Source organism: Xiphophorus hellerii, chromosome 4 (genome assembly GCF_003331165.1).
Source record: "Xiphophorus hellerii strain 12219 chromosome 4, Xiphophorus_hellerii-4.1, whole genome shotgun sequence".
NCBI classification, from domain to species: domain Eukaryota; kingdom Metazoa; phylum Chordata; class Actinopteri; order Cyprinodontiformes; family Poeciliidae; genus Xiphophorus; species Xiphophorus hellerii.
Genome location: NC_045675.1, coordinates 13,804,160 through 13,828,851, shown reverse-complemented (window position 1 = coordinate 13,828,851; position 24,692 = coordinate 13,804,160). Strand labels below are relative to the sequence as shown.

Here is a 24,692-nt window from a genome sequence, read left to right as displayed (position 1 = left end):
TACTTTCTCAGTTTTTAGAATGCTCTAAAAAGTTTGAGAAATGTTAACAAATATTACATATTTAAGAAAAACATAACAATACATGCAATAAGATAAAAAACAAAACAAAACTGTAACAGTCCAACTCCTTACCCATCTACTCCACCATCCAATTAAACTAAGACTTTGTAAAACCACGTTTTTAATTTGAGCGTCCGGTCTTCTGTGGAAGGAGTCTATATCTCACAATCTGATTTGGCAGCATTAACCCACTATGATAAGTGTTGTTAAGTTTGTCAAAATTAAGAGCATCTTAATTTCAAGTGGTTTTGTCAAACCATTACACATTCTACCGTAAGGTTTGGAAGATGTTGGCCAGTACTTTGAAAGAAACTAATTTCGCCATGGTACTCTACTCATTTGTTCAATAATTTGAAGAATACCAGACACCCACAAAAACACTGCTAGGACAAGCAGGTTTCGATGAAGGACGGCTGTCTTCACTGTGCCAAAATGTATTTATACTAGTGTGAATAAAAGGTCATTTTGATCCTGTGTAGCTTCTCTACACACTATGTATTTAGCTGTAGAATTAAAAATGAGCATGTTAGTAAAATCCTACCAGAACAACTAAAATTTCTGTCAGGATAATATAGAATATAGTTTGCCATACTTGAATGCAGGTTTAAAAAGTCAAAAAGTGATTCAACAAAGGATTTGTTTAATACTTACGCAACACGTTTGATGCAATTTTTCATTTTTATACTTGGTGATGTACAAATTACTTAAAAGCAGTAGTGTCATCTCAGTAGTGATTGTAAAGATATTTTTTTTTAATTTACAAAAACTTACTTTTATTTATTCAATCCTAATCTCACTATATATGCAATCTTGTTGTGTGATGAAAAAACTTTGAGATCCTAAAGTTTTTGCTGTGCCTGTCTTATGCTCCAAGAAACACAGCTTTGCTGTCTAACTAATGTAGTATAAATGACTGGACTATGGGGATCAACAGGCCTACCTGTTTGTGACTGCACTAATCTGTGCTGCCCCTCATAGGCTTTTGACTCACTCTTGAAATGAGCCAATTATGCTTGCACTTGCAGATCAGAACAGTTAAGGTATCTCATACAAAAAGCTGGACACTCCCAGAGGTGCCATTTCTGAAACACGACCAGATGGTAAACTGCCTACGGATAGTAAATCTGCCACTTATGTTGCTTTCTGATACCTCTGCAACTGGGTTTGGTTTGGTTCCAGGTTCCATCTTTAGTGCAGCTCAGAACATTGCGTCCAGCTGGTTCCATCAGGTGGCCAGGGTTACAGCGGTAGGCCACAGTATGGTTGAAGGTAAATTCTCTTCCCAAATAGATGCCATTGGCGATGGGCCCAGGGTCGCCACAACTGATCACTGAAAGGAGAATTAGAGAAATAAAGTTTTTCTCAAGCCAGAAAAAAAATATTCTTAGCTACAGCAATATGGAAAGGGTTTTATCTGTTTTTTTAGACATGTTAATTTATTCAATTCTCTTTAAAGAGTTACAGGATTATTTACAGAGCTCTCTGTCACAGTTAGAAAAACAAATGTTTCTTAGTCACCATTGTTTAAAGGGCCCAGCATGGTCAGACCGAAGTCAAATCGTTTTCACACAACCTTCAAGACACACCGAACCAACGTCTGGTGAAATCCCTCCCATTGCAGTATGCATCATGTTGTTTTGACATATGTGTGGTTTACAGCAATATAGTAAACACAGCAATCATGGCAACTTACAAGTTCAGAGGAGGAGAAAAATTACATATAATATGTACTTCCTCTTAGCCTCGGAGAATTGCTCCTCAACACTATCCATCCTACTTTGTGCGTGAAAAAGTAGTTGAGGCCATTTTTCAAATAAACAAAATTCAGACCAATCACATAATAGTTTTGCATACAGAGTGAGGCAAAATATTCCTCAGAGGGGTTGTAATAAGAATGGGAAGATGACATGAAGTGGACATGTATTTTGTCACGCAACTGCGACAGTGAAAACCAATTTCAGCAATTCAGCCCAACCATGCAGAATCCTTTCACTCCGAGGTGCAGGATCCTGCTTTTTTTTAAACTATGCATTTTTACTCCTGTTTCCTAAATGTTTGTTTTCTGTTAAACTAGCCAAATTAAAATATTTTAATTTTTTAAATTAAAAAATTTTAATTTACACTTACACTTAGGTAAGTGTAAGTACGTGCAATACGGTACTTACACTTACCTACATATAACATCCTGGACTGGTGATGGATACCAATCTAAACTAAACTTCTTATCCTCAATGCATCACTGATATTATGACTGCAACCCTGCTACACTAACAGTGTTCAAAATACAAACTGCATAGATATAATCATCCTTACCAGTGCAATCTGGGGCCTGACCAGTCCATGTGCCATTTGTTGTGCAGTGTCTGGTGGTCAATCCAGATGTTTTAAACCCTTCCCAACACGAGTAAGCCACTGAGCTGCCAAAGGTGATGCCGTCGCTGAACACAATTCTTCCATGGGCAGGGGTGCCAGGGTTACCACAAGAAACAGCTGAGGATTGATGAGAAAAAAAACATACCCGTCAGCACTGATTAATGGAGGAAATAACTGCAAAGCGAGCTGTTAGTGTCTTCCTGTCAATCAGTGCTGATCAGCTCTGGGCTGCAATAATGTGATTATCACTGGAGACAGCTGGAAATAACCTAAAATGCATCCTTTAGTTAGTGAGGCTGATTGATGAATAAAGGTCGTTGGCCTAATTCCCAACACTGAGTGGCAGATGCTCTGGGTTACATTTGTGCACTTAAGACTAACTGGAAGCTTCGAATAAATCAGCATCATCTACCAAAGGGCTGCTGCTTAAAGCATTAAAAAACACCAAGGCCAAGTGTTGCCTGGTTCTGTCTGCTGAAAAAAAAAATCAGATTGTCGGGCAAAAGATTCATGAGCTTTAACATTTATACACAAAAAAACAAAGGAAGCATTGCTCACGCTGCCGGGTTGTAGAGTTGGTTCATTATTTAGACCTTGTGGACAGAGAGGGATATGGCAAAGGCCTTTTAAATTTTTGATCACAACTGGTCTACGGATTGCATTACAAAACTGTCAGGAAGGGCACTAAATGCAGACAGGAAAGGTCTGAACTACTGATTCATTGAACTTTAGTTTGCTGGCAAAGCACATTAACTGAACCAGGAGGAATTAGCAACCACCCACAGCGCATTTCACTAATAAGATCATGACAGCTGACAGCCCTTAACAATCAACCACCTATTGATTGGATTCATTTGTTAGGACCCTTTTAAAGCTTGGTGCAAGAGTAAATTTTTGCTGTTTTCAGCTAGGAGTGTTAAGAATGTGTGCCGTAGCAGCAGTCTGTGGATGTGTACGTATTTGTGTCTATGGATTTTTGTTTACTCGTGTCCTGGTGATGGAAATCTCACCGTTTCTGAATCAACTTTTAACCACTATTAGCCTAATGAAAAACAAATGTAGACAGACATAAATAATTAGCCTTACACAAACACGGGCCCTGGCAAAGGCAAACAGACGTGCATCTCCAAGGTGTGTGCATGTTTCTGTTGGATTTTTAGTATGTGTAATCAATTTAATAGAGTTCAGACTTTCTTACAAAAAAAGGAAAAAAAAGTTACATGTACAGTTTGTGCCTTATAGCTTTTTCCTTGCCATAAGAAACTACAACCCAAACATATTGATTTCTGACATGAAGAAAAATTACATTACATTTCTGCATTAAAGTTTGGATTTTCAAAGCAGCAATAATTTCAGGGTTGACAAGACTCTTTTGGAGTGCAATTAATCAACAGGTGAACAATATTGACCTTTATGAAGTCAAGCAGTGTGATAAACACAGCAAACAAAACCTACTACTTTTTAAACTGATGTTTATATCAGAGCAAATTGATGTCTTTGCTCAGCTATATCAGAAAGCCCTTAAGTTGTTAAGGCTGACTTTTAGCATTCTGGTAATTATTTTTTACAGGCCTTTAACAATGCTCAAGTGGACACCGATACTGTATGACTCACCCTTCCAAAAACTCCATTATCTAACACCAGCACTCAGACACACTGGAGATTATGTGCTTTATTCAGCTGCAATATTTTGGGGAACAGTGTGAGGTTTCCAGTGAGTCTATAGCGCTACAGAGACCTTCTTTAATTTCCCGTAAATTCCCATCTGCCCACAGAGTGCCTTCAAAAACTGCTACTATAAAGACTGAACTTTATTAGAAAAGTGACGCACAAGATTCATTTCAGAGAGACAGATAATAGATTTTATATCTCAATTTTGTATCAAATTTCACAAACTTAATGAATTTTTCCACTCAGTTTTGTTTTTGAGCTTGTGAGAATAATACAGCACATCACATCACATTTCCTTTTATTTTTCCTTCTGTTTTGTAGAAGCTACTTTGGCTTTAAATTTATAAATTCTTTTTTTAAGGGAAAATGTTTAATAGCTTCTTTGACTACATTTCCAAGTGCATCATAATCAACAGCAGACAAATAGGAGCACTTGTAGTCTTGTAAAACCTGCGAAGCAAATCCCACTCAAAAGAGAGATTAACAGGACATTGACTGCAGCAGGAATCGGTGCTTCAAGTGCTACAACACACAGATGTGTTTGGGATATACAACTGTTGCATTACGGTACTTATCTTAAGTCACTCCTGAATAATAGAAAACTTAACTGTGTGTTACTTGGACAATGGGAAACAAATAAGATTAAGTAAAGAAGAGATATGACAATAAAGAAGAAATACTCTTGTCCTGTGGTTTGGAAAAAGAGTGAGAAGGCACAGAAGCTAAGTGGCATGTAGTCCAGTGTGAAATTTCCACAGTCAGTGATGATTTGGGGATTATGATGTGAAACACAGCTAACATCTGCCATCTGTTGGTATTAGTCAATTGTGTTTTATCAAGTCCAAAGTCGCTACAGTCATTTACCAAGACAATTTTTAGACATTTTAGGTAAATGATTAGTAAGAATCATCTACCAAGACATTTTATCCTTTCCTTTACAGACAAACCTTTATTTCCCACTCTGACTTGGCACCTACCCAAACTGCCAAGAGTACCAACTCTTGGTACTCTTGGCCAAGAGAGTACCAAGAGTACTTGACTGTTTTGGTAGTGCTTGATTGACTACCAAATTCCCCTGAACAAAACCCAAAAGAGAATCTATGAGATATTCAAAGAAATATTTCAGTGCACATAACTCCAAAGTCAATGAGACTTAATGGGGGCAAGGTTCTGGGGAACATTCAAAATTTTATAACCAGCACTTCCTGTTAATCTTTCAGCACTTTCTTTTTTTATTGTGAACAGCATTGTCCACAATGAAAAACTGTGCTTGAGAGAGTTGGTTATGAATTTTTGACTCTGAAGGGTATTGTCAAGAAGAAGATGAGAGACAACAGATGCAACAATGCAGGAGACCCAAAGGCTAAGTTAATTGTTACCATGCACTGATAAGGTAAGGTAATTTTATTTATATAGCAAATTTTCAGCAACAAGGCAATTCAAAGTGCTTTACACGAGTTAGAGGAAATACAAACATAATAACAAAAGAGAAAAATAAAAGCATAAAAAGTTTACAAAAAGGTATAGAACTACATATTGGTACCCCATGTTTAGTAAGGATACAAATTTGTAACCTAGTTGGGGTTTCTCTGGATTCAGATCTGATAAAACCAGATGTTGGTTCTCCATGTTTGACTCTATAAAGTAGATGGTAATACATGTCAAAGGAGCCGGAGGCCAAGTATCGACTGTACATACTGTGCAGTACATAGACATATCTCCTCTGTATTACAAACCAGTCACATGTAATATTCTAACTTTTTGAGAAATTTAATGTTTGAATTAGCTGTAAGCCATAATTATCAAACTTAATTGCATAAAAACCTTGAAATATATCACTCTGTGTGTAATGAAGCTATATAATTTTAACTTTTTGAATTTAATCACTCAAATAGATTTACTTTTCAATGTTATTCTAATTTAGAGATATGTATCTGCAGTGAAAATATGATCCTGAACCGGGGAGAAAATTGAAGAAGCTCAGATTCAACACATTCATAACTCATGTCTACAGGGCTTCATTTCATGAATACTCTATCTCTGTCACGGCTTGCAAGAATGAACAATGAGCAAGCTTCTTCACATTATAGAAAATATATAGTATGTAGCACGAAGCCTGTTTGTTTGATAAAGGATCAGTTTCTTACTGTCAGTTGTGTGCCTGATGCTGCTTTATGTGCAGAAAAAGAGTCAATGCTCAACAACTCCTGGGCCTCAGCTGATTTATATTTTTCCAGTGCATGGTGAAAAGTCCACATCCACAAATGCATTATAGGTTTTTGCAAAATGTGGAAAGACTCATTTTATAGCATATTTCATTTCAGCTGTAATGTTTTAAAGAAACTGGGTTGGGACCCAAAGGTAATGAGCCAGGAATAGGTTGCTATCGAAATGTCTCAACAAGACAGACAGTTCTCAATATGCTATGTTGTCACATCACAGGGCCTGGTATAAATCAGGCAGCCGGATTTTATAATGAAACAAATTTAAAAAGGCTTTGCACATGTAGATTATTGTTTACAAAGGTACATAAATATCTGATTTGTTCCACAGAAGAATCACTTCATCGATTTTCAGTAGAAATAAAACCTAGTGCTGTGACAGAAACATACTGGTATTCTGTAAGCTATATGATCTTTGAGGTACAGTGCAGCTTTATAACAGCTTCCTGATCGTTACAGAACCAGATTATTAGATAACAGAATTCAAACAAATGGTCAGTGCTCCACTTCCTACCTTGACACACGGGCTGTGTACCACTCCAGCTGCTGTTGTGAAGACAGGTCCTCTCAGCTGAGCCAATCAGATTATATCCGGCCTCGCAGCTAAAACGCAGAAGGCTCTTGGTCTTAAATTCTTCCCCTCCCAGTCTGGTGCCATGTGGCGGGATCCCAGGGTCTCCGCACAATCCAGGACTAGCTCCTATAGGGAAAGGAGAAATGGTCAATTAAATTTAGAAAGCATAACAACGCTCATGTTTAGGTGAAGAAATGTAGTTCTTCTTTGCAGTGGAACTATAAGATATAACCAACAAATCAGTTCACTTACACAATTTAAATTTACTTAATACATTTCATGTGAAGAAAGACCAAGAGTAACATGATATTTATTGTTTGATGCAATTAGAAATTTTAAGAATCTTAATACTGTATATTCCTGACTTTAAGTCTCTCTGGAGTATAACTAGCATTTATTTAGAGATTGTCAAACGTGAGGGGAATCTTGTCCATGTTAATAATATGATCTGGTGACACATGTTCAGTTTCCTGCTTTACAACAAACTCACAGAAACTGACGACCATGGGTTGGAAGTCTGCTGGCAGTTTCTGACACACCGATGTTCCTGCTCTAAATCAAAGTTGGGAACGACTCTTATCCACTGTGTACTTCGCCGGTGGAGAGGAGCGGAGACGCATGCAGTGTAAATATTGGGTGATAGAGGCGGTTGCATTGCATGAAGCGGTAACACAAAAAAAGCCACCCTACAAAGTCCTTTTTATTCATTTTCTTCGCAACTACCAGGGCATGGAGACGTAATCCTGCCTCTCCTAGAAGCACATTCCAAGGCAAACGCCAATACTTAATTCTTGGTTTACGATTGTAGTATGAATTAAAATTTATAGCAACAGCAAAAAAAAATTTGTGTCATGAAGATGAAAAAAACATATATGTCACACCTGAGTATGAGTCACAAGACCAGCCAAACTATGAAAACAGTGTGACTTATGGTCAGTAGAAAGGCAAAATGTTTTCGCTTAAAACCATTATGTATCAAAAATGTTCATGTTTGTTAGCCTGATTAGTTCCTAAACAGTTTTCTTCTGTTTGATATAATGACACACAAATACATGCATATATACCCAGACATGCAAACAACTGTAATTGTTGTTTTTATGCCATCATAAACTTTTCTAAAGATCTGTTTAGCGCGTCACAACTTTAGCAGCTCAAACTTGGTAGGAATTGTCAGTTTAACAGCATGCACCTCTGAATGCAGAGTCTTGAATCTCAATCAAGTTTTTAGCTGCAGGTTGAAATCTTCCCTGCTTATCGCTCTGTTTTCAGGCCATCACAGGCAGCTCATTGCATTTCAACTACTGAGACAATAGTTGATGAGGTTCAAAATGATCATATTTTTGTTAATATGGGGTCTGTGTCTGTGTAAGCCTACTGCAAAGCATCACTTACATCCTGCACAGGAAACAAGAATAACTTCACCGACTTATTCTCAGATGCGCAACATTAGCCAACCAGCACACAGTCAAGAATAGCATTGGAGACAGTCACCCGGAGAAACAGAAGACTCTCAGAGTTCATGCTGCTGTCTTTTCTAACCAGCGAGAATCTTATCACAAGTGGGGGGAATTTTTATAAGACACAAGCAGACTGTCACAGAGATAGTTGCTCAGTGCAAGGTCACATTTTGCGGACACACTCAGCAACCACTTTAAGTCTATTATGTAGACCTTGTAAGTACTCGGTTAGACCCCATTTTCTCTTCAGAACTGCCTTGATTCTATGTTACACATTTTTAAAAAAATATGAAGGTGTCAAACATTTGAGGTGAGACTAAGGCTGTTGTAGTCACAGTATCCTGTAGCTCAAGCAATTGAGCTAAAGTTCAAAATAACCTTCTTATTTGAAGTTGCCTATTCTTAATTTTTTAAATTCTATTCATTCACTATATTTAAAATTTTTAATGTTTACTTTGCCTATTTTTAATCTGCTTGATTTTTATTATTATTATTACTATCTTCTTGTTATATGTTGTTTTTTAACTTTCTTGTACAAGCACTTTGAATTGCCTTTGGCTGAAAGGTGCTATATAAATAAAGTTGCCTTGCCTAAAGTGAATGTTCAGTGTAAACCACCTTCTTAAGATGGATTCCACAAGTCGCTACAAAATGACTGGAATAATGTTATTTAGGAAAGATCTTGAATAATGACTTCACTTTGAGTCTATTTTATACAGTTAGAAAATAAACATGTGCAAAAAAGGGCAGTGTGGTCATGGGGTGGTTTGTTTTTGATAAGCAAGGGGTAGGTAATTATAATCAAGGTTATAAACAGCTTGATGCAGTTTATCAGCTATTAAACTGATTAACTGATTTCAAATTATGATGTCTCCTCAGGTGTGTAATTTATGTCCCAAATTGTGGAAAATTCAAAATCTTCTCCTGGGACACACTCATGTGCTACGAGTTAGTGCTCACTGCTATTAATCTGCAGGGGAAAGACTAATGTTTAGCCATAATGAGCAGTGATTAGTGTAGAAGTAAAGGTAATCTAATTTCATCATCATCGCTTTTGATAAAGTGAGCTAACCTGTAGTAGAAGGATTTACGGCTCTTTAGCTCAGTCAAAAAATGACAACACTGCAGTTTAAAAGTACTCCCTAACAAGTGAAGTCCCACTTCAGTACAAGTAGAAATAACTGATGACTACCACACAACTGAGCATGATAACTGCAGACATTTTCATGATTATGGAAAAAAGGGTCTCTCTTGATAGTTGGCTGGAAGCCACAAATCCCTCCTTAGTGTCTCTCTCTTTTTGCAGAAGCAAACAAAAATTAAACTAAGTTTCTTTAATATTTACTGTTCAAAATGAAGTGCAAAACACTTTGCATGTGGTTCTGCTATTATTTCCACTCTGTCAGTTTAACCACAGTCCCTGCTTGCACCTGAAAGGAGACTGTTTTTGAAATGAAAGAAAACCAGTGACTTTGCTCCATTAATACTATTTGGACTGGTTTAGATTTAAGGTGACTAAGAATCCTCACAGCAACCCTGGTAAAAATAGGTTCTATATGAAATCTGTACTGCTGATGTATTATCTAAAACAAAAAAATTGATTAGACATTTAGCAAAAATGATTAGACATTTAGCAAAATCTGCGTGTTTATGCCCAACACCAACCACACATTTATCACATATCAAGTTGCTTTACTTCTTTAAAATATTTCTCTGATTCTAGATATACAACATATATCTACTTTACTTGAATGGCATGTTCTCTTGCCCAAGTTAACCAAAATAAATATACAGTACATCTTTGTAAAATCATATTTCAATTTAAGAAAAATAAGAAATTGTAGAAAGGTATAATTAAATTAAAAGATCCTGACCCTACTATTAACCTAAAAAATTGGGTCTAATTTAAAATAAATAAATAAAAAATAAAAATAAAAGCTGTACTTGCATGCATTCAATTTACATCTGTAAAGGGTGTCAATAAGTATGGCAGTCATTTTGTTTAAAAAAAAAAAATTCTTAATGTTGCATTGCTTCTTATCAATTTACATTAAAACTATAACTTCATTTTATGTTTTTATACATTTTCACCAGAAATGCGAATAACTATTGAAGGTAGAGTTTAATTAACCATCTATGTAGGTTTTGCAATCTATAAGAAAATAAACTACATGCTTACGTAGAATACTTTAAACAAAACTAGATACAGTACATCTATTGTTGATCATTTTAACTGATACATCTGATTTTAGTGAACAATTTCTAAGCATTAAGTTGTGCAAATGTGTACATTTTAAGCTGTGATTGTTTACAGCCTTAAACATAGTTTGCCTACCTGTGCAGTAGGGCGGTGCCCCGCTCCATGTGCCATCTTCTTGGCAGTTGCGAGTAGAATTTCCCACTAGAACCCCGCCAGGCAAACAGGAGTACTGCAGAACAGAACCGTATGTCCAGCTGTGGGTTCCCGAGACTACTGCATTAGGTGGCACACCGGGATCGCCACAGGAAATAGCTATAGAGATGAGAATTTGGAAGAGAAAGGAGACAGACCAGGGGTGGGGTTAGAGTTTGTGAGTAAATCCAGTTATAGATTCCAGATACATAACTGCATTAGGCAGTGCAGCTGGGGTTCTGCAGACGGTGAAGGAGAGAGGGTGACGGGAAGAAAAAGTGAGGCATTACCTCAGGTGTTTGTTGATAATGTATGTGTTTATGAGTGAAAGCATACACACGGCTATAGAAAGGCAGACATTTGTCTTGAGTTGAAAACTGATATGAAACGAAAATCAGCTAGAAAGAGTGCAGTGACGAGGTTTGTGCTCATAAAACCTTCTCTACTCTTCCCTTTTTCTTGGTCCCTGGTGATCTCCAATCAGCCAGTAATTTTCCGATAAGACCTTTTTTCTCGAATGTGATGCCCGATGCACAAATACGTCCCCTACTTTTTCCATTTCTGCCAGATTCCTCATCTCTACCTCTCTTTTGACGTTGTCTTCTCCTGCACTTCTGCTCACCTCTTTGTGCTTCTCCCTTCATCTTTGAATCAGTCTGGTTCTATCCCTCTCTGGTTTAATCTTGATGTTTCTATCAGCCATAGTAGGTTCCTAACAAGAACATCTATTGCCTTAAGAGAAACATGCTCAGTTTTTTATGTACACCCCTACACACTCATACACACAGTTATGCAAAAACCTTTAAGCCTTTTTCTTCTATTGCCTTTTTATGATTGCTTCCCTTTCTCACTTGAACCTTCTTTTTTCCTCTCAGTTTCTCATTCGCTCCTTGGAGTCATCTTGGTGGCTCTTCAAGCCATTTCACTCCTTGTATTACTTTTTTTTGCCAAATATTAATAAAAAAGATTTACCTGGCTGTGATGCTATTTTTAAGACATGTTTTTGAAGAATTCCTTAATATTCTCCTCTCATATTTACTTTTTAAGGTAAATATGAGAGTAATTTCATTATAAATGACACGGCTTTAATGAGCAACAATGCATTTTATGCACCATGTTCTTTTTAGGACTGGTCTGATGTGTCATGCCATGTTTTATGTAAGTAAAAATCTAAAGACCTAAGCAAGGCGGAGAGACAGTGTGTGAAAAGCTCTAACACACCATGATCTTATTGCTTCCACAGAAAGAAGTAAGTGCTTCTCAAATGCAATAGTGCAGATGATTGAAGTGCTTGAAAGCAGGGTAACTTTGCTTTTTTCTTTGATTCTTTATTTGTTTTATCTCCTTTCTGAAACCCTTTTCAGTTCAAATGGACTGTAGGGAAGCTTCAGGCTAAGGTGTTGTACAGACAATCACACTTGAGACTTGTTACAGTCTCATGTGTCACTGATCCATCCAAGAAGAAGAAAGGACACCAGTCCTGGTTTTCAAAAAGGCATTTCTCTTGAGATTCAGGGGCAAAAAGGTTGTTTTCTTAAAAATTTCTATGTGACAAATGTGTTTGACTGTAGTAAGAAATTTCTATATCTATAAGAAATGAAAAAAACTCTACTTTTGTGAACCAAAGTACTTAATTATTCAACACAGGATTCAAAGCAAAACAAAAAGACAAACAAAAGCTAATTAAAAAATGTAGGACTGAGGCATTTTGTACACGCAACCTTAATTACCCACCAGAATGTTAAGTTTTTGAACATTTTGTGACTTCAACCTTTTCCTAAATCTACATTAAGAATTTGTATTCTGAAGAGATTGTATTAAGAACTTTCATTGAAGCCATTAGGGGAAATTTTTGCATCTTCCAAAGGCTTTACTTTTGCTTCCTACATCTGGAAGAAGGCTTTGCTGAATTAGTAAAGCATAGTACAAACTATCCACTTCTTAGTGTGACTGAACTATTTGTAGTAGCCCTAATACAACTTTTCCATTTGTAGCTATGCTGTATGTGGATGTTTATGGTATCCAGAAAGGCCATACTTCGCCATAATGCACTACTTTTACATGCAATTTGCTGACCCTACCAATATCAGTAAAAAATGGTTATAACTTTGCAGAACTCCTATTCTAATATATGTGAGCAAGGCATAATCTATATTGTATTACTTGGATGTTTTGAAATCTAAATAAAAGTGACCCTATATGTAATATAAATTCAAAGAGACAGATCAGAACAGCTTTACACATATAGTTTAAAAGATGTGAGCAAAAACATCAGAAGGAAAACTTGTAATGTTTTCATGTCCAGATCATTTAAAAATCACAGAAAAATTCTCACACCCCATTCAACCCTATCCCTCACTCACCTCCTTCTACCCTAAATAAGCAATTTTTTCCCATCCAGTTCACTCTATTTGTCATCCACAGTTCATCAGACACAATAACTTTTTGTTGTTGCTACAACTAAACAACTGTTTAGTAAAACAAAAACAAAAAATTGAATCTTTTTAGTGGGCATGGGAAGCAAACATAACATTTGGAAAGAAAGTACTAAAACTGAGTCCTTGGCAAGCTGAGACTCCACAGTGTGGCAGAGGCTCAACTTACCCCAAAGCTACCATTTCAACTTTATTTGTGCCCACAGTTAAAATGCTAGACTTTTATATTCAGTTTATGACCTCATGTTGTAGCTCACACATAGCACAAGAGATAGATAAACAAATTTTAAAATATGTATCATGGTCTAACTACAATTCTTATGAAACTTATGACAGACTATATTGACTTTTAAAAGTGAAAAAAGTTTCTTAAGAAATAAAACATTATCTACAGACTTCAAAAAATTGTACCATCTCATTTGATCACATGATAAAATGCTTTTTACAACTTCCAAGCTACAGGGGGTGGCTCAACTGACCCTTTGATTCAACAGTCACCAGTTTTTGTTTTATTTTGGTCATACCTAAGCAACGAGGTGTTGGTCGGTCCCACAGCCCGTTGTGTTGACACGTGAGGATTGCAGAGCCCAGAAGGTAATAGCCTCTCTTGCAGTGGATCACCACGGTTACGCCATAGCTGAAAATTTCTGGGTAACGCAGACCGGACTGGCGCACACCGTTCTCCACATGGCCAGGGTCCGAACAGTTCACCACTACACAAGACAAAACAGTTCTCATTCAGACTACATTTTTTATGCACAGAAATTATTCATTACATGTTAATACCTGAAAGGGTGCAAACTAGGGAGTCATCACTTTTTCAAAGGGCAATGTAGGTTTGAATTTGTTTCTCACTTACTAATAAGCAGTTCCATTTAAAAAATGCATTTGTGTTTTCTTGTCTTGGCTTTGACTAATATTTAATTGGTCTGAAACACTGATGTGACAAAAATACAAAAAAAAAAAAGGAAATGAGGAAGAGGGCAAACACTTTTTTCCACACTGCTGTATTATATTTTTATGTAGAGTGGAGCAACCACCACATAGTTCACCTCTAACCCTTTTTGTTACTGCTTCTCCTCTGTTGTTGCTCATTGTGAGTTTTCCTGTCCTGCATGCCTGATTCTTTTGCCAATTTACTCCAAACAACTTTGGCTCAGACTGAACCACAATCCCAGCAGGACATCATGTTTCTGGCCTTTCTCACCAGTTTGTGAGTATACAACAGACGGTTCATGGTGTGACCTTTTCTCAACTAAAATGAATAGTTTTAAAGATTTTATTGCTACTATTGTTAATTTGTCTAATGTCTTAGACTCATTTCCTCTGTGTAGCATTCCTAATATTAAAAACAAAAATATAGATACATCTAAAAGACTTACATTATAAAGACTGAAGCTTTAGAAGATTTTATGTCGAAATAGAAAAATCAACTACAATGCATTGCATTTTGCCAGCAAATATTATAATTTAGAAATGTACACCAATAACTTGTACATCAAATGTACCAAATATGCCATGAGCTATTTTTAAAAGCACACTGCACTATGTCTTCTATATACATAAGAACACAAGACACCTTAGGTCAATATTGTAATTACCATTAAAAAATATATGTGGGAGGGAACTAACATCTAACAACTCTGCTATTTTTTATAAGCTATATTGAATTCTTTTCAAATGTTATTTTTTTACTTAATTTTTAAAATATTTTTAAGCTTAAGGTAATTTCTTTTTAGTCTTACAGTGCACATGATTTATTACACTAATATAAATTTTATTGAGTGCTTAAAAAACTTTAATAAATAAAAAATATTGTATTAGTAATGGGGCTTATTTACTTAATTTGTCCTAAATTAAATGTTCATATTTAGTTCTTAAATATTTTTTTTATCTTTAGATTTCAAAAAAGGAAATCTAAATGATATGTTTTCATTTGCTTTGCATCCATATGCAATTAACTTATAAAAATAACAAATGAATCTTCAATAATATAACTTTTCGTAGTCAGTTCTCTACTGAATCAACACTTGACCCGGATTTAGGTTGTCTTCTCGAGAGAACCACTAAAAGATGTTCACTTTTCAGTGATCAAACTTTTAAGTCGCAAAAGAAATGATTTAACATTACAAATACAGAAAACCTGCAGTTTTAAAAGTAAAATCTCTTTGTGAAACATAAACGCAAAACTCCTTTTATCCTGGCTTAAACCTCAACTCCCAGATTCACTTTAAGGGTTTCCTGCCTGCTGTTTCTCCTCCCGAAATGGCAGACACCTTGACGTTTCACTGCAACTGTTTGAGGCAGTCAATGCAGTGTCTGCCTATTGTTTTCTATGTCACACTGTGCTATGTTCTCTGTGCGAACCGATTATGTGGTATTACCAGAGAATTAAAAGAAAATGCTATCAACCTCTTCTTTCCCACTGTTTTCTTAAATGTGCTGACTAAAAAAAAAAAAAGTGTTACAAATTCAGATTGTCCTTGCAGTTCCTTTAAACCTCCTCTTTTGTCACACCCTGCTTGGTTTTCTTGAGCTCTTTGTTCTTAACTCTTACTCTTCTCTGGGTGCAAGCCAGTCCAATAGGAGTAGAGTGTGATTTTCCACATGTCACAGGGGAGGACTGACATTCACTGAAAATCCAAGCCCATGGGGGAGATGGCTGTGTGTGAGTAAGAGTGTGTATGTGTGTTTGGCGCCCTATGGGAAGCAAGAAAGTTTCGGGCTCATAATTGACAGCTGCTGCTGTGAGAAAGGGAGAAAAGGAAGGAGGCAGAGAGGGAATAAGAGCGAAAAAATTCACGGAGGATGAAAAATGGCAAGCTAGAAGAAACCTTTTGATGGGAAGCCCATGTAAGAGGCATGGTGATATCAAGTGTTTTAAATGCTTAAGAGTGTATATATGTATATGTTCTGTTTAATGAAATGTGTAATAGAAAACAAATTAATGAATGAAACAAAAAAGTGAAAAATCTATTAAACAGGTTCAAAAAATATTAGTAGTTCTTTTTCTTTTCTGCAAAGTTTGATGGCTTTGGATGACATCTAATAAAAACAATTAAATTAATTTCAGAAAACAACAAAAATAAAATTTGCCAGCCTACAAAAAGGTACACATGTACACTGCCCAGGATTTGCACTCAATCCTTGGTTAGACTTCTTAATGTCTAACCAAGGACATTGGTTAGACCTTGGTTAGACATTAACCAAGGTCTAACCAAGGTTAATGTCTAACCTTGGTTAGACATTAACCTTGGTTAATGGTATGTATTTCTTTACATACCTTTGTATGTAAAGAAATACAAAGGTATTTCTTTACAAATACCTTTGTAAAGAAAATTTTTTACCACTAAACTTTCCATTGATAAGTAGTGATATGCCATGATTTTAAAAGAGTGTGTTTTAATGTTTACAAATTGTATTCATTTACATCTGCTCCAACCTTTCCACCAAACTACTTATATGTAATTGTTTGCTGAATTTTACCTAATCAGTTTTTATATTAAACTTGGTGACAAACATAGTTTGAATAAAGTTGCAAAAAATACAAGCTAAGCAAAACATTTTGATGTTCTTTTTAGAATTTCCAAAGCCTTTTCTTTTTTGGATACAAGTTAATAAATACAGTATTTTGAACAAATTGTGGGGTTACCATCCTGCTTAAAGACAATAAAATTCTTACTGATTGAGAAATTTTATTGTACTTCTAACATTAGATCCAAAATTAAACCTTCTCTTAATATGTGTTTGCTCTTGTATAATCTAACCATTGTAGTGGAGGATTTCTATTTACATACAGAAGCGGTCTTTATGTTTTAAAAGGGTCAGTCACAAGTTAAAAGTAAACAAATAAATACATAAAATAATTTAAATTTTTGATGATTTGTTATGTTCATTATATAATTGTCAATAACAATAACAAAATAACTTTCATTCTATCTCCCTAATTTGTGAAGGGTATAAAAAGAAAACATATTTTAGGATGCAAACAGCTGGGTAATGCTGTGTGATAGATGTGAAAGTGACCTTTGCAGACAGGTAAGGGGTTGCTCCACTGTCCGTTGAGTCGACACTGAGCACGGGCATTCCCACTGAGGATGTAACCTTTATTGCAGGTGAAGTTGACAACGTCATTGAGGTTGAACTCGCTGCCATTGGTTCGCCCATTGGCTGGGTTTCCAGGGTGACCACAAGTGATGGCTAAACAAGTCAAAGGAAACGAGAAAATCAATAAAAAAAGATGATTAAGTGAAGCACTGTTATGCTCCACTTCACATCTTTCATATGCTTTATTTTTTAATGCAAAAAATGAGGCATTTATCTAATTTAGCTCTTTGTTTTTCCTAAGAAAGTTGCAAGTCATCAACATCTTACAGTAATAAAAGAATGTGTTTACTTACGGACACAGACAGGTGTTGTTCCGGACCACCGATGGTCTTGCTGGCAGATTCTGACTGATGTGCCGATTAGTCTGTATCCCAACATGCACTGGTACACCACAGTGTCACGGTAGCTTGAGCCATCTCCGCTAATGTGACCATTGACTATAGGATCTGGAGAGTCGCAGTGACCAGCTGGAGGAGACACACGTTGAAATACCACAGTGAAAAAGAAAAGAAAAAAAAAACAACTTACTTTCACTTAATAAATCTCAAGTTTGCTTGGTGCACACAAAGGTAAAACTTTAAAACACTTCAAATATTTGAGGATAACTTTTTGGCCTGAAACTCATTAGTGCATTTTCAAGTCAGCGTTTCAACAGCTTAGCTCAAGAATTTGGCAATTACAGTTGCACAAAAGGTCTCTGAAAATCACAAACATGAGAACTTTTTGTGTTTTCAAACTGACCTTGAAATACTAAGCCCCTATTTTGAGTTAATTAACCCGAGGAATGAGAAATATTTCAAGAATAAATTGGCAGTATTAAATATACCTTTCTGTGATGCCTTTCTAAAAAGATGGATCACAAACAAACTACTTTTAATTAAAAAAAAAATGGTTGTCTTAAATAAAGACTATTTAAAAAAATTTTACATTGCATTTTACAGTAAAGATGTGTTTCTTACAATTAACCATTGTCACAAATATAGACACATAAAATTAAACTGTCAATGTCTGTGCTTTCTTGTGCATCTTAACACTATATTTAAATATAAATATATACAGTAAATATACACTATATTTAAATATAAATATATATATATATTATATACACTCACTATATTTAAATATAATGTCATATTAATACTGAATATGTATCTTTTCAGAATTTTTAAACTTTTGTAGGGTAATTTAAAAACACCAAGTCTACAGCTAACACAATTTAATATCTGCTAAGAACCTCACCAAAGCCCTTTGTAGTAACTATGAATAAAATCCACCCTATCAAAATGTATTGTCCATCATTTGTACTGTTAGAATATGTCTCATCTAAAAAATGATGTAAGTAAGGTTATAGTAGATGTTAAAGGCATAAACAAAAAAAAAAACCTCTCTATGGATCACAGACCTATGATGAAAATGGTCCAAGTTAACATTTAATGAGAATAATACTTCTGACATTTTTCTGACTGCTCACTAATAATTAATTAGTTTAATTCCAATATCTCTTCTCTTTTCTGATAATTATTCACAGCACACACTCAATAGAATATTGATTTTATTGATCAGGCTTTCATGTAAATGTGATCAAGTAGAAACCAGAAAACAATACACACTCAACAATATTTAATGGATCTTACCTAAACATTTAGTTTCTGCACCACTCCACAGCCCATCAGCGCCACATTCTCTCACATGTGATCCAACTAGTGTGTACCCATGGTTACACATAAAGATGGCGGTTGCTCCAAATGTAGTCAGTGTCCCCAGTTTCGTACCAAAGGGTGGTGTAGGAAGCTCCCCACAAGAGATGACTGAAAAGGGAAAGACCCAGAAATCACTAAAGGGACTACATATCCCTTTTGGCCTGGGGACACCTTGAGATACCCCAAAACGAGCAGAAGGATGTTTGGTCAGTTTCTGCAATGGCCATGATATCTGGCCATCAAAGTCGTGACATAAATCTGAAAAGAGCATTGAAAACTCTAAATGTGCAAATTTTTGTTTTGTTAAAGACACTCAACACTGTTTGTGGTTGGAGTACAACAGACCACAAGAGAAGAGACACTGGATACTGAACAGAACTGAATGATCAGGTTTGTTTATATCCTTTGTTCTTTTTTGTCCAAACAATTGGAAATGCTATTCTGATTCTCAGCTCAAATGCTCTTGCCATAATTTATTCAACATAGTTGCTTATCTGGAGTAAATTAATAACAGATTTAGAAAGAATATAGTCTTCAAACTTATTGTCATCTTTTAGGAATTCTCCTAAATCTGCCTAAGCTGCTTTAGTAGCCAACTTAGACAAAGAGATTACTTAAAATCGACCTAAATAAATCACTGTTTTAATCTTAAACAAATTTAATCCCCTTACTATTTTTCCTCTCACTTTATCACATCTCACTTTATCATCAGCAATTCATGTATTATGCAACACTAAGAAATTCTGCATTGGAAAGTTTTCGCAGTCACAATGTTCTCACTAAGCTTTTCTTTATGAACTAAGCAGCAAAGACACATTGCAGAATACTACTCGTATTTGAAAAAAAACGTCTTTGATGGTTGCCAACATGCAAATCACATTTAGGAATCACAGTCTATCTTCTGCATGAAACGGTTATCACAGCCCCAAGGTAAAAGGCAATGCTTAATATCCTAAGGCATTTGGAAACACATATACCCCTGATATCTCAGAAGGCTGAAGTAGAGAAGAAAGTAGAAAAACACATGTACAGGCTATCAAGTTGATATAGAATGCATCTATCTTTTGGGATAAGCTTTTATTTTCAAAAACACAATTCCTGCATTGTTATTCCAACACACCAAAACATAAAGCTCACATTTTGACAAAATAACAGAAGGTACCCCTATTAGAAGAATACCTTTCTCTGATTTTTCCAGCTGTCTGCTTGTTCCAGGGTGGGTTTGCTGTTTTGATAACTAATTCATGACAGGTGGTGGAAGTAACTGCAATGCAGTTTTATTCATGTGTTATTCTTTCAGTGTGCTGCATGTCGCCTGCTCATGTTGTTGCATCATTGTTTGAGTGTCTCTATGTATAAGGCTTCTTTTTCATCTCTTCTTTCATACAGCTGCTCTTTTCAACCATAAAACTTGTTAACTGAGGTCACATAGACAGTTTTTTATGTGTTAAGTACAGAGTACAAACAAGGCTTAAAGATGTAAAACCATTTCTTAGAGCCATATAGCCAAGTAAAATTGTGTAATACATCTCACATTAAAAGATCAGAGTTGGGTCTCTGTTTTTGCAAGCAGATTAGTAAAATCTTAATTACTTAAACTTTCAGAGATTATGTTGTACTGTACTGGGGTTGGATGGCAACCACCAGCTAACAAATATGACAAATACATTTACAGGAATTTTTTTGTTGCCTAATTTTGCGAGTGTATACTTATTGGTCACACAGAAAAGGACAACATATATTCTTCTACCAGAAGCTTAGCTATGCAGGAAAAGTGGGTGAGGTTCAGAAAATTAGGATGGATTTATCATAAAAAAGTTAAACACTTTTAGCGATAGGATTAATAAACAAAACTTTTAAAGATCTTCAGTTTCAGGAGAAAGAACAAAACATGGCTGAGGCACCAGAACATAGCCCACAGTTTCTGCAATGATTATGATATCTGGCCATGCAGATATTAGGAAAACATGTTGCGTTATAATATTTATCACTACTAATATTAGCAACCTATCTTTTTGTGTCTATGCCAAAGGAACGAGACCAGGTTTTAGCTGCAGCCGCCATCATACATTGGTAACAGAGTTTGAGTGACATCACAGTGTCCTCAGACTTACCTGACTGCTGCAACACTTTAATACAATTAAAACTTAAAGAAAAGTCGAGACTGATGATGTGTGGAACAATGAGGCTTTAGGTAGTTTTGGTAGTTTTTGGTATATTCACTTCTACGTTTTGTACAATCAATTCACTCTTTGCTAATAAAACATATTTTCTCCATAAAGTTGTCCTGAGGAAACTGAGTCTTGGCACACACCTGTGCACATTTTAAATTTGTGCACATCAGGGTAGCAACGCTCCTCAGAACGGGAGTAGAAGTGACATCAGCTACCTGACTGCAGCCTGAATTTAAGCTTTTTGGAAATACAGTTTGCTATGAGAAGTTTGCAAATTGCCAGCAATCTGTCACAGTAGACAACATTTTTTTGGTCTCATTTCTTCTTACTAGTCATAACTAATTAAGTTTTAGTTTTGTAAGCACTTACTCAAATTAAAGATTTTGCTGTCACCATTTTTTTTCTTAGATGGCTATAGGATTGTGCAATGGTGTGCAATCATGGCTTCTCTGCTGGGATTCCTAACTCTCTTGGAACTTTCAGCAGTGTGCAATCTGTAAACCTGTTTGTTTGTTTTTATTAAAACAAAAACCTGAAACCCATTTAAATTTAAAATGTGTACAAAAATACATCTTTCTTTACTTTAAAGTACGTCATGCAACTGTCTATGTCCTGTAATATTTAACTATGTCACAATCAAAAATAAAATCTCAAAATCAAGTGGCCTAGTGTGTATACTTTCTCATGAACAAGTGAGTCAATATGACTGAAAACTTACTCTTGCACGTAGCTGGGTCATCCGATCCTTCCCAGGTCCCATTGGCGAGGCAGCGGAGAGTTCGATGCCCGACACCCAAATAAAAGCCTGTTGAGCACTCCAACATCACAGTGGAACCAAACTCACCCAGCCTACCAATGAGCAGGCGATAGGTCATGTGCTCTGTCAGGACGCCTTCAATGCTGGAACAGTGCACAGCTGTAGTGGGAGGAGATAAAAAGAAGAGAAATGTTTCATAGGTGAAAACAGAGATTGAAATTATAGCATAATTTTATAGACAGGTGAATTCTGGTTAGGATCACTTACGCAGGCAACGGGGAACTGAACCTGTGTTACTCCAGCTGCCATCCTCCAAACACACAGCTGACACAGAAGCACCAGGGTCAAGATGGTAACCATAATTACATTCATAAGTGACCTGGCTACCAACATTATAGTGGTATGCATGGAAGCTGCCGTTGGCAGGAGTCTGAGGTATTCCACATGAAACCGCTGCAAAAAGGAAAAATAGAACAGAAATAGAATAGAAAGCCTTTATCGTCAATACACTGAAATAGTACAACAGGACTGAGAATACAACTCAATGGTACAAGGCAGAGCATTAGAAGACATAAATAACTAAAATTCATACCAAATAAAACATATTTATTCAAGATAAACTGACAAGATAACTAGAATACAAATTAAATCTTTAAAAATGAAAGGTCTTAGAAAAGAATTGTGCCACTTTTATTCAAAAACATCTTTTGGCTGCCTACCTTGACAAACGGGTGCAGGTGTGTCCCACTGGTAAAGCCCAGTAGAATCAAGCCTGCAGGTGGCGTTGCTTAAGCCTACCAGGCGGTAACCATGGTTACAATAGAACTGAAGTCTGCTACCTGGATGGAGTTTCGTTCGGTTGACTACACCACCATTTAATGGAGGATCATTAATGCTGCAATAAGAAGCTTGAAACGGAGAACGAGAAAAACAGATGGGAAAAATGATATGAATTCACAAGAAATTGAAGCAATTACCAGCCTGATGCTGAAAATAATTATCAAGAGCGCCTGTTAATTTTAAGAGGGATTTTGAGAGAAAAAAAACACGATAAATTATCTCTGCCTGTGCAAGCATTACAGTGACTTGAGTCAACTTACAAGAACTTAAAAACCTGTGACAGACCGTATAATAGAGCAATTATTTTTGAGTAATAGAATGGGTTTGTTCTCAGAACAAAGAAAATGCAAAGTTGATTGAGTACGGAACAGTTGGATGAATTATGATAGCCCACTTTTGTCTCCTGTTTACCTAATGGGGTCACCGTTTCTCTCATATATTTCTTGAAATGAGCTGCCCAGTACAGCAAAATAACCCCCCACAATTTCTACAAACTTGTCATCCCAACTGTGTGTCTAACTCTCTTTACCTGCTTTTTTCTTCTTAAACATTATTACACTACTATTGCACTATTTCATCCAGTTAATGGTACAGGGCTTAAAATATCATTCATCTTGGTTCTACCATCTATGTGTCCATTTGACACATACTACCTTAAAACGTTTGGTAATCAGGTATATTTTCCCATGAAAAGAAGAAAATTGTTGGCAATACTTGTAATAATAATAACTAGTTTTATGGACTTCAGTACAATAAAAAGAACAATTTAGTGATGTTTAAATAGTCTTTAAAATGTCCAAATTTCACTTTGTCCAATGTGGTTAGTAAAAAAAAAAGCTAAACATTTTTGACAACAATATGAAAGCCTTTAGTACTATGAAAAAAGTATTTATCCTCTTGCATATCTGTTTAGTTTTTAATTTGTTTTTGACCCAAAAATATTTCACACCAAACTAATTTCAATGTTACAGGAAATACAATTATGTTTTCAAATAGGGATTCAGTTTAATAAAGTAAGAAGGTTCCTAAGTCTCCCTAATTCAATTAACTTTGATCACTGTCTGTAGAATTCAGAAACTTACTTAAATAGAAACTGTCTAACCATAAGATGAAGGCTAAAAGCCACTTGTAATTCCAAATGACAAAAAGAACACAAAAGACAATTTTAAGCCATTTTTCTCTTGTTCTCTAAATAATTCAAGTATTTATATACTTCCAGATTTATTCATAGGTTGCCCAAAAGGCTCTATGAATGAACTGGAGTCTGAAAAACAATAACAATATAGAAAAAAACAAAGCAAATAAAAAATAACTCTAATAAAGATAGATGAAACATAAACACTGATCACTCCACTGCTGTGCTTCAGGAGGATCACTGGACACAGACATGAACATTCAAGAACATTAACAATAACACCATGTAGCAGTGGAAGCAAAGTCAAAGGATGTAAAAGGATGTAATATATGAAAATAAAGCAGCTATTATTAAACATCATTCTGATCAGTTCAACCTACCAAGCAGGAAGCCAAAAGTGATTAGCATGTATTTGCATTATATACTTTGATTTGTTTACCTCAGCACACCAGGGTATTAATAATGTATATGAAGTGGAATATCTCAACCATAAATCCTTGTTCTCTGTGTCGCTGTTATCAGTCCATTACAGCACTGTGGGGAACAGTACTCAAGACTGCTGACCAATTTAAACTATAGATTAAAAATCCATCAACTTTATTTCCTCCATTATTTTTAAGATCTGTGTAACTGTAAATTACATTTTATCATTAAGACTATCCGCAATCTTGAAAGAATTTGTACAAATTTAAGATGCCACTCACAGTCTAACACGCATTAATAAATCAAAGCTATTAACTCTCTTTCATATGTAATAATGCATTCAAAAGAATGCTTTCTAAATGATCATTGCTC

General features: G+C 35.7%; 1 protein-coding gene across 4 annotated transcripts in view; it reads right to left on the bottom strand.

Annotated features, from left to right (window-relative positions):
• LOC116718451 (CUB and sushi domain-containing protein 1) overlaps positions 1-24,692 on the bottom strand; it is a 431,730-nt gene that overhangs the window by 27,671 nt on the left and 379,367 nt on the right. For all 4 annotated transcript variants that reach the window (XM_032560407.1, XM_032560409.1, XM_032560410.1 and 1 more), the window contains exons 52-62: positions 22,642-22,830; positions 22,190-22,375; positions 21,884-22,081; positions 18,926-19,099; positions 17,585-17,758; positions 17,211-17,384; positions 13,709-13,897; positions 10,693-10,869; positions 6,841-7,026; positions 2,374-2,550; positions 1,211-1,390 (exon numbers count right to left, since the gene is read on the bottom strand). In XM_032560407.1, coding sequence (XP_032416298.1) covers positions 1,211-1,390; positions 2,374-2,550; positions 6,841-7,026; positions 10,693-10,869; positions 13,709-13,897; positions 17,211-17,384; positions 17,585-17,758; positions 18,926-19,099; positions 21,884-22,081; positions 22,190-22,375; positions 22,642-22,830 — 2,004 coding nt within the window. The remainder of the gene's footprint in view (positions 1-1,210; positions 1,391-2,373; positions 2,551-6,840; positions 7,027-10,692; positions 10,870-13,708; positions 13,898-17,210; positions 17,385-17,584; positions 17,759-18,925; positions 19,100-21,883; positions 22,082-22,189; positions 22,376-22,641; positions 22,831-24,692) is intronic.